At 48.6% G+C, this 10,654-nt stretch overlaps 2 protein-coding genes across 3 annotated transcripts in view; one reads left to right on the top strand and one right to left on the bottom strand.

Moving 5' to 3' along the window:
* LOC130371596 (RNA-binding protein with serine-rich domain 1-like) overlaps positions 1-5,730 on the bottom strand; it is a 6,476-nt gene extending 746 nt beyond the window's left edge. Inside the window, exons 1-6 of one of the 2 annotated variants that reach the window (XM_056577422.1) lie at positions 5,585-5,727; positions 4,459-4,614; positions 3,634-3,795; positions 2,692-2,806; positions 1,504-1,657; positions 737-878 (exon numbers count right to left, since the gene is read on the bottom strand). In XM_056577422.1, the coding sequence (XP_056433397.1) occupies positions 737-878; positions 1,504-1,657; positions 2,692-2,806; positions 3,634-3,795; positions 4,459-4,614; positions 5,585-5,586 (731 nt within the window). In that variant the 5' untranslated portion in view covers positions 5,587-5,727. Of the gene's footprint in view, positions 1-736; positions 879-1,503; positions 1,658-2,691; positions 2,807-3,633; positions 3,796-4,458; positions 4,615-5,584 lie in introns of both variants that reach the window. The other variant, XM_056577423.1, reaches the window with a different exon arrangement.
* On the top strand, positions 5,695-10,238 carry LOC130371595 (solute carrier family 2, facilitated glucose transporter member 11-like). The gene has a single exon (XM_056577421.1). The coding sequence runs from the start codon at positions 5,884-5,886 to the stop codon at positions 7,597-7,599; it is 1,716 nt and encodes a 571-aa protein (XP_056433396.1). The 5' UTR covers positions 5,695-5,883; the 3' UTR covers positions 7,600-10,238.
* The last annotated feature ends 416 nt before the right edge of the window (positions 10,239-10,654 follow it).

The raw sequence follows: 10,654 nt of genomic DNA on the forward strand, positions 1-10,654 counted from the left end.
AAGGACTGATCACCCATCAGAAAATCAATCAATGAACTGAATCAGTGAGGTGGACTAGCCAGGTTTCAATATTTCAAACAGTTAACAAAGACACTAGTCTAGTCGACACTAGTCTAGTCCCCACTAGTCTAGTAGTCCAGTCCCTATTAGTCTAGTCCCTACTAGTCCAGTAGTCTAGTCCCTACTAGTCCAGTAGTCCAGTCCCTACTAGTCTAGTCCCTACTAGTCCAGTAGTCTAGTCCCTACTAGTCTAGTCCCTACTAGTCCAGTAGTCTAGTCCCTACTAGTCTGGTCCCTACTAGTCTGGTCCCTACTAGTCTAGACCCTACTAGTCTAGACCCTACTAGTCCAGTAGTCTAGTCCCTACTAGTCTAGTCCCTACTAGTCCAGTAGTCTCTACTAGTCCAGTCCCTACTAGTCCAGTAGTCTAGTCCCTACTAGTCTGGTCCCTACTAGTCTAGTCCCTACTAGTCCAGTAGTCTAGTCCCTACTTGTCTAGTCCCTACTAGTCTACTAGTCCAGTCCCGTCTAGTCCAGTCTCTACTAGTCTAGTCCAGTCTCCACTAGTCTAGTCCAGTCTCTACTAGTCTTAGTCTCCACTAGTCTAGTCCAGTCTCCACTAGTCTAGTCCAGTCTCTACTAGTTTAGTCCAGTCTCAGCTCTCTTCCACCACTTTGTGTGATTAGTTCTGAATATGAAGCCAGCGGGGCGGGGGCAGTGTTGGGGGTGGACTGACCTTCTCCTCATGCGGGGGGGGCTGCGCCGCCACATGGGGGGGGGCGGGGGCATCCTGCGGGGCGGGGTCATGCGGCGGGGGGGCGGGCGCACCCTCTGAGTCAGCACGGCAGTGGCCGTAATCTCCTGTCCATCGATCTGACCTGAAAGCACGGGGAGGAGGAGGAGGGGAAGGTAAATGGACTGCATTTATATAGCGCTTTTCTAACCATTGGCCACCCAAAGCGCTTTACAATATTGCCTCACATTCACCATTCACGCACACATTCACACACTGACGGCGGAGTCAACCATGCAAGGCGACAGTCACCTCGACACGCTTTTATCCAAAGCTACTTACAAAGGTTAATACACACACCGACGGCGGAGTCGACCATGAGCGGCGACTGCCAGCTCGTCAGGAGCAGTCAGGGTGAGGCTTCTCGCTCAGTGACACCGCGAAACTCAGCAAGGAGGAGCCGGGGATCCAACTAGCTACCTAGTTGGATCTACCTCCTGAGCTATGCCGACCCCGGGTTTGGTGAGTTTCTGATAGCTCCTCCCCCTGAGATACACCACCTCACCACCACTGTCCATCCAGACATTAATGAATTGTCAGGATGGACAGTGAAGGCTGCGTTCCTGGTATTTTCTTATTAAATACAATCTTAATTCACTTTAATAACAACTTAAGGGTTTTGAAACCAATCTCTGATTACATTTACGAAAGGTGGATTAAACTCCATTACCCATCATCCCCCTGGCTAATGCTCGCGTCTGGTAACCCACCTCCGTTCATGTGCTTCAGGGCCTTCTCCGCCTCGTCAGAGCTCTCAAACTCAACGTAGGCGTAGCCTTTGGACAGGTGGGGGTACAGGCGGTTCATGGGCATCTCCACCATCTTGATCTTGCCGTAGGTGGAGAAGATCTCCTGGATGTGCTCCTGGGGGGGGGGGAAGGTTGTCAAGAGTGGTGGTGTGCATGCACAATTGATGAGGCATCTGGAGGAGGATTTTAAGGTTTTCACAGATCTAGGTGGACACGCCCACTAGTGATGTCATAAGGGGCAGATATTCGAAGCGGCTTGTAAGGCTTATCACACTCACACCTGGTGGCATAATATGTCCCCTTTAAAGGTATATTTATATTAGAGCTGTCAAGCGATTAAAATATTTAATTGTGATTAATCGCATTAATGTCATAGTTAACTCATGATTAATCGCGATTAATCGCAAATTATTTTTCTATGCTAAATATCCCTTGATTTTTTGTCCCATAATTCTTCTAATTTTAATTCTCTTATCAACATGGTGAATTGCATCGGCTTGCCTTGTGCAAATGATTTTTTATTGATAACAACATTGGCATATACTGATCAAAACAGGACGATACAAAAAAAGAGCCTATAGTGCAATTAAACAACTGCTTTGAACAAAGGTCATTTGAACATAGCAGTCAGGCTACTGCTTCTTTGTTTTGAGCCAAAGAAAAAAAAAAATATATATATATATATTTTTTTTTAATAAAATAATTGCGTTAATCGCGCGATATCAATTTTATCGCCGTTAAATTTGGTTTGCGTTAACGCCGTTAATAACGCGTTTAACTGACAGCTCTAATTTATATGTCTACATTCCAATGCTTGATATGATACGTAATACCGTTTTGGATCTTTAAGGTGAAGGGCCAGGCGTTTTCAAAAGCGGCTGCTGCTGCCGCCGAAAGTTTCAACACGGGGAAAGCTGAGCGGAAGGGCAAAATCTGTGCGCGTTCACAAGGGCGGCAACGGCTTCCTGGTCTACAGCCCCTTTTGTAACCACCTCCCCTCTGTCGCCCTACCCTCAATGAAATGAATGGAGGCGACGAGTTGCCGTGCGGCGTTGTGAAACCAGCTTTAGCTGTCCAGATAAACTGTGCTCAAAGCGTCTGAGCTGCGTGTGAAAGTGAGAGAGAGTGACAGTGCGAGTGAGCGCCTACCTTTATGACGTTCCTGGTGAGGCGTCCCAGGTACACCTTGGTGGGCTTGGGGGTGGGGCTGCGGCGGCGCCTCTCGCGGTCGCGGTCTCTGTCGTCCTTCTTCACAGACTTGGATCTGAGGAAGACGACGAGACACAAACGACGCTGTTCATTCAGGAAGGGTTTTACCCAAGCGTCCCAGGAGTGAGACGCAAGACACAGTAGTGAGACAATAGCTGTGTTCGAAATCGTTCCCTATCATGGATGTAGTGCACTAAATAGGGTGCACGCCATTTTGTAGGGTGTTCGAATTCTCAGTGGTCCACTATATAGGGCACTATATAGTGGACTTAAAATAGGGTACATACGATGTTCCCTACACGTTACTCCCGTATACCACAATGCAATGCGGTTATATTTTTCCAGGGGAGAAGAAGAAGCCGAATGACCGCGAAAACGAATACATTTAATGATGGAGTCTGCGGCTTTCGTTTAGAAATGTCAAAAATTTATTTGGGATTTGACATAGAATATTTAACATTAAAAATTAATTAAACAAGGAAATATAACATTCAACATCAATACAACCTCCAGCTTTCGTCGTGAGTGCCAGCTGTTTACATGATGTTGGCGCATCTGTCTGCGTCACACAAATACCTGGCGCATTTACTGACGCAAATGACGTTTAGAAATGTTCAGCGTAGTGTCCGAATTCTCGTTCCCTATTCCCTATATAGTACACTATATCATGTACACTATATAGGGAATAGGGAACGAGTGTATAGGGAACGATTTCGAACACAGCTTATGTAATCTGCTTTAAAACTTGGTCAAAAATACATTTCATTAAATAAAATTTATACATAATTCTGAAAAATAGTTACAAAACGATTTTAGCCTCGGTGTAGACTTGGCCGTCGTAACAATGCTCTAACCAACGGCAGGTGACCCCGGAGTACTTACTTGGAGCGGGAGCGGCGTCTGTTGTCATGACGACGGCGGCTGGGGCTCGGAGAGGAGGAAGAAGAGGAAGAGGAGCGGGAGCTGGAAGAGCCGGAGCGGCTGGAGCCCGAGGAGCTGGAGCCGCTTGAAGATCCAGAACTGGAGCCAGAACTGGAGCTGGAGCTGCAGCAGAGCAGGGAGGTAACGGATCAATTCCATTTGAAGACCATTCCGCTCCCTATTTCCGTGGGAGGGGCCCCGAGTCCTCGAGTGCTCCATTGACAAAACAAATGATTGCGAGGTTGCGATTGTATGCTTGGTGCAGGTTTCTATGAGTTGATAGGTGTGAATAGTAAGAGTTTAATTAAACCAACTAGTCTAATTAGTTGACCATTAGGCTACACGTTTGACGGGCAATCATGTGCTTTAATCGTAAAGAGAAAAGCACAGGGACAGAAAAACAAACACTCACACCATCTCATTTTCTAGCAGTGAGTGCAAGAAAGACGTGGAGTAATAAAAAAAAAAAATCAAGCAGTACTCCAATTCAAAAAGAACATACAATTTCCATCCATACTATTTCTCCATTAATGTGATATTGAAACTCAAGCCCCGTCAAAATCGACCAGGTGATAAAATATCCGGTAGTTGGGGGGGGGGGGGGGGGGGGGGGGGGGGGGGTCTGTTAAGTGTCCATGCAAGGACGAGTCCTTGGCAAATATGCACACATATTATGCACGTAATGATCTTCCTAAAATAAGAGGTAAAACCCAAAGACTCAGGGGGGCTGTGACCCGTGGTCTTGATAGATCCATCAGATACCCTCCATTAACACCCTGGTCCCACCTGCTGCTCCCGGTGGAAGCGCTGCGGTGCTTGCGGTTCTTGTCGCGGCCGCGGTCCTTCTCCGCCCCGTCCTTGGTGGCCCCGGACTTCTCCTTTCCGCTGCGTTGGTGCTCCTTGGTTTTGTCGTCTTCCTTCCTCTTGGTGGGTGAAGGCGCCCTGTGGTGTCGGGAGTGGGTTGGGGGGGGGAGGGTGGAGAGAGGAGAGGTATGAGGTTAAATTAATGATGCATACATCAGTCCACTGATTAATGTCATCTTTGTTATTCGCCCCGTCCTTCAAACCATAGTTTAACCAGAAGGTTCATGCACACGATTTAATTTTAATAGCATTTATTCGCATTCGATGCGGAATAAAGTGTCTGATTGAACTGTGGTTTAATTGAAAAGGTTGATATACCATATACATACATGTAATATATTACATACAGTTCGGCTTTGAGATCATACATCCAGGCTTAAACCAGTATCGATGATGAATAATTGATCACCAGTGCGGCCAGTAAACATTTACTTTCAGGGAATTAAGCAGAAGCTTTTATCAAAAGCGACTTTGACATTTGTCAAAATAAAGAGAAACATTATATCGCTGTCGGGACAGTAAGGATGTTCATAGATCTCAAAAGCGACTTTGACATTTGTCAAAATAATGAGAAACATTATATCGCTGTCGGACTCGGGACAGTAAGGATGTTCATAGATCGAAGCGCCAAGCATTAATAATCTCTGGGTTAACCCATTCCCCGTACACAAACAAAGATAGCTAGGATAAGATGATGCAAAATGCAGGTACTATTTTCAGGTGCCAGGACGTAAGCAGACAGTTTGATCAAATCGATGGATCAAGAAATAATGAACCTTAAGCGAGTTCACGTGAATCAACAGCCAGTCGACGGCGGCTAGCAACATTAGTGGTTAGCCACATTAGCGGCTAGCAGCGTTAGCCCTAGCTAAACGCGGGGTGAACGCTGTCGGTTTTATGAATTAAAGCAGAGGAAACTCCACAGCTAAAGGACGCGTTTTAAAGTGTAATCCGAATATCGAACGATTCAAACCCGCAGCACATTATTTAGCACGGAATAAACGGCAAATTATCACTAAAATACAGAATTATCCGACCCTCCACTTACATGTTTGTTCCTCTGATCCGCGCCACTGGTCGCAGGAAGATGACGTCGTGAGATCGGAAGTGACGCACTAGTCAACCTTCGGTGCGACAATAAACATTGACCGACCGTCGGCCCCGCAGCGACACGTCCTTATCTCGGTACCGGACAGGTGAACCCGGCCGCCCCGTATTCATCATTCATAGGTCGTAACCGCATTTCTGATGAATCACTGCTACATAAGTACCTTTGTGGTGCAATCATTTGATTTGATCTTAGTTCATTTTTTCCGAAATAGTATTGTCTAATATATATTGTTTCAAATGGTTATTGAAGATGATCCAGATGTTAATCAAAGAAAAAACGCGAATTCCGGGAGCCTCAGGACCCTTGGTCTTACAGTGTGTTCCGCTGCTATCGGTGGCACCTTCCAGTATGGCTACAACATCTCCGTCATCAACTCTCCCACTAACTACATCCAGCGCTTCATCAACGACACCTACTGGGAGCGCTGGGGCACGGGGCTGGACGCCCCGAAGATCACGCTGGTATGGACCTTTATCGTTTCGGCTTTCTCATTGGGCGGTTTGGTCGGCGCCATCCTGGCCGGGCCAATGGCGTCGCGCTTCGGGAGGAAGCACACACTACTCCTAAACAACAGCTTCCTGTTTGCCAGCGCCGCGCTTGTTCTGGCGAGCAGGTGGGCCAGATCCTTCGAGATGATCGTCGCCGGTCGCCTGCTGGTCGGTGTCAACGCCGGGGTCAGCATGAACGTCCAGCCCATGTACTTCGGCGAGAGCGCGCCCAAACACCTCCGGGGCGCGGTGGCCTTCTCCTCGGCGGTCTTCACGGCCTTCGGGATCTTCCTGGGTCAGGTGGTGGGGCTCACAGAGCTCCTGGGCGCGGAGGTTCTCTGGCCCTACCTGCTGGCCAGCAACGCTCTCCCGGGGCTGCTGCAGCTACTCACCCTGCCCTGGTTCCCCGAGAGCCCCCGCTACCTGCTCATGGACCGCGGGGACCGGGAGGCGTGCGTCCGGGCGCTGGCCCGCCTCCGGGGGGGAGTGGCTCCGCCGGAGGAGCTGGAGGAGATGCAGCAGGAGATGCAGGAGATGCAGAAGCAGCGACAGCAGCACGGGGACTCAGGCTCCGTGTCCCCCTGGGCCCTCCTGAGGGACCGCGCTCTGCGGCCCCAGCTCCGCACCGTCATGGCCGCCAGCAGCGCCATGATGCTGTGCGGCAACGACTCCATCTACTTCTACGCCTCGTACATCTTCCGGGAGGCGGGCATCCCGGCGGCCAAGGTGCAGTACGCCTGCGTGGGCACGGGGCTCTCGGAGTTCACGGCGGCGGTGGCGTCCAACCTGCTGATCGAGCGGGTGGGCCGGCGCCGGCTGCTGCTGGGCGGCTACGGCATGATGGCGTGCTTCGCGGCGGTCTTCACCCTGGCCCTGGTGCTGCAGAGCCAGGGCGTGGCGGGGATGCCCTACCTGAGCATGGCCTGCGTCTTCACCTACATCCTGAGCTTCGGCATCGGGCCGGCCGGCGTCACGGGCATCCTGCCGGCGGAGATCTTCGACCAGGCGTCACGGCCAACGGCCTACATGATCGCCGGCTCCCTGATGTGGATCAACCTGCTGCTGGTGGGCATGATGTTCCCCTTCATCATCGCCGGCCTGGGGCCCTTCTGCTTCCTGCCCTTCGGGGGCGTGTGCGTGGCGGCCGCGCTTTACCTGGGGCGGGTCTTACCGGAGACCAAGGGCCGGACCCTGGCCGAGATCACCGCCGAGTTTGATAAGCAGGGGCCCAAGGCCGGGAAGGGGAACATGGAGCCGGGGCCCCTGGAGTTGGGGGTGGATTGCCCCCTCACCCCCCTGAAGGCCCTGGGCCGCCTCTCCCCCCTGAAGCCCCTCACCCCCCCAGAGCACGTCTCTAGCCTGGAGCCCCTCTCCCCACTGGACCCCCCCACCCCTCTGGATGTCAAGCCAGAGGTCTTCCCTGGAATCAAGGAAGACCTTCTGTCCAACAACCAGCGGGGATGAAGCAGGACGTTCTGATTGTTATTTGGTGCCTCTGCGTTGTCTTTCAATCACAGATTCCTCTTGTAATCTCTATCTCTAAACGCTGGAAATAACGTCTAATTTCTGTCTAACCTTTCTGGTAAACGTCTAATTTCAATCTTCTTTTATGTCATCACACATTTCATCTGACTCTAAAGTGACCTTATAACCGAAGTTGACCGTGTAAATGTGCACTGCATGTTTATGATAATGAAGTGCAGCTCATCAGTAATGTATTGATTAGGTTCAGGATGCAGTCAGCGGCATGTGGCTCAGGAGGCAGAGGCGGCTGCTTTGTTGTAACCCTGAGGTTGCTAGTTCTCTAGGTGTCAAGGTGTCCCTGAGCGAGACACCTCACCATGACCGCGTCTGACGAGCTTGCTGTAGCCTTGCGTGGTTGGAGTGCGTGAATAAACCGCTGTAAGTCGCTTTTGATAAAAGCGTCTACTCAATGCCTTGAATGTAAATATAGATGTAAATATGAAGGTCATACCATTCTCAACACCCCTCCCTCACCAATCATAAGTGTTGTGGTGTTGTTGTTATTGGTATTGGCTCTGTGGAAATCAAAGGGATGTTCTGCCACATTGAGCGATGCACTCCGGTCTTTCAAGGGATATTCTGAAGGTGATGCTGTTGTAATGTAAATGCTTTATATTTATATTTGTTCGAGAAGTCCTGCCTCAAGAGCCATTGTAATTTTTGCCATTGTGTCATCTCAACTTACGCACTGAAGAGTGAGCTGCTTTGTCATCTCACTCTACGCACTGAATAGTGAGTTTCAACAGACCTTGCACTTTCAAATCATCGCATTGTGTTTTTTTGTTCGATTATCGCAATGTTCTTATGATCATTTTTATGATGTTCTATACCAAAGTACCTGCTGTATCCACCCTTCACTCCACACAGTATGCGTTAGTCATGTGACATGGTCGGGACCCTTATGTGTTGTATGTAGCAAAACCTGGATAGTAGCTAACATGATGGAGAACCCGTCTCCATGGCTTAATGCGCACTGCAAACCAAAACTATCACTGCTCGGTTGAAATGAGTTGCACTACAAAATAATGTATTTACGCATACCTCGGATATATATGCATGAAATATTTTATAATTAGAATGTTTATTTTAGCATATACTATATTGATCTAAATGTAATAATACCCCACCCTGTTCCGGGGTAACCAAATGCTACTTATAATGGAGACTTCTATAACTGTACAGTAGATGTCACTGTTGACCTCCTTTTGGTTTATTTTGGAGGAAGGGAATGGGGGGGGCAGGGGAAACGCCAGCTTTGTGAAACTTAATGAGAAATAGAGGCTAAGCTAAGCTTTCCATTTTATTCAAACGCCGGTTTATTTGGTTCTTGTCTGTTGTGATAAAAATTCACACCTATTTATTTTACGATAATTTATTGTACACGTATTTATTGAATTTAATTTAATTTAATTTAATTTATTATTTATTATTCTTTTTTTTTTTTTTACAATCAGTGATGATTGAGTGATTGTCACATAGACCAGTCTATCAAAATTAAGGTTATGAGTCATTATGTCATGCATATATTCTAAGGTTTTTTCCTTACAGCTATTTTTGCCGTGGACGTTTCATTCATGCTGGTTAAATGTACTCAAATCAAAGTATCTCTACATCAAATGTTAATGAAAGTCAAATGCTATACTTTGATCATGTACTGTAAAAGTCAAATGGCCGCCATGCCGCACTAAGTAAAGGAAAACAACAAAGTAATCCTCTCTTTGTTGGTAACAATGAAGGCCCTGCCTCCTCCAATGCACCGTGGGTAGCATCGTTTTTCTAAATGCATCTCATCTTATTGGCTCCTTTACCCTAAAGGCCCTGAAGACCCGCCCACTCTGATAAATCCGCTATTTCCCGCGGTGGGAGATACGTAAAGGAAAACGTAGCTGAGGCTAGCGTGACATGTTGGCGTGTGTCGCAGGCAGCCCATCATTAAAGAGTTTAACACCGGGACAACTCCGCCTCAGCGGCCCTCCAATAACAGACGTCCGCGAGGAGGTGCGAGTGGCAGGCTAATTATCACAACACTGCGAAGGAGACGGAGGTGAACGCGCCTTCGGGTGAGTGGGAGGGAGATAGTGTAACGGAGAACCCATGTGCAGCACAAGGGCTGTAGGAAGGGAAATAATTGCTGACCCAAGCATTCGTGCATTGGTGACGAATTTGTACGTTAAAAGGGGATCCTAACGTATAACGTTTTTCCTTCTTTGAGCGTCTTCTTCAAACATCCTCAGATCAATGACACTGGAACACATAGTGGAACCGTGTCGGGAATCGATCATGTTGATTTCCAGCCGTGAACTCATCCTGTCCTTACAAACAGGTGGTTTACAGTCTGTGTTACCTCCCAAATCTCTCTGTGTTGATTGGTCCGTCAGAAGACTAAAGAGATTTCTGCATTCTTTATTTTTTGGGCGCTTCAAAGCAGGGCATGCTTTCAATTCTGCCTCGTCCCCAACCCGCTGGAATCTGGTATTCTTGGCTGAGGAGAACCATTAGCGACTGCACTCCTCGCTCAATTCAAATCAAAAACATTTTCTGCGACAGGTTTTCCATTTCATGTTCCCACTGTCGCCATATTCCCCAATTACGTCCTTGGCTGTGAGGAAACACACCTCTCAGAGGCAGAGGAACGAGGGGGGAGGGAGCAGAGAGGAAGGGGACATTTTTGGTGTTATTGAACTCAAAATCCTCCTCTCTTTTATAGATCTTCCACATCTGCAGCAGATGAAGGCAGAGAGTGTCTCATCACGCCTTCATTCATACAGGATCTTCAATACCGGCTTCCTTGGGGACCGCTGGCTCAGAAGAAGAAGGATTGGTGGTTGGGGTTACCCGTCCGGGGTAGGGGGGGAGGGGAAGGGGTTTCTCTGGCAACCAGAAGTGACCCGCATGAACATTGCGTGGAGGATCAGATGCTAATTGTGTGAGCCACTCATCGTTGTCGCCGGGCACCTGCATGAATTGGAGCGAGACAAAGAGGATCCAGCACATG

Source organism: Gadus chalcogrammus, chromosome 18 (genome assembly GCF_026213295.1).
Source record: "Gadus chalcogrammus isolate NIFS_2021 chromosome 18, NIFS_Gcha_1.0, whole genome shotgun sequence".
Lineage (NCBI taxonomy): Eukaryota > Metazoa > Chordata > Actinopteri > Gadiformes > Gadidae > Gadus > Gadus chalcogrammus.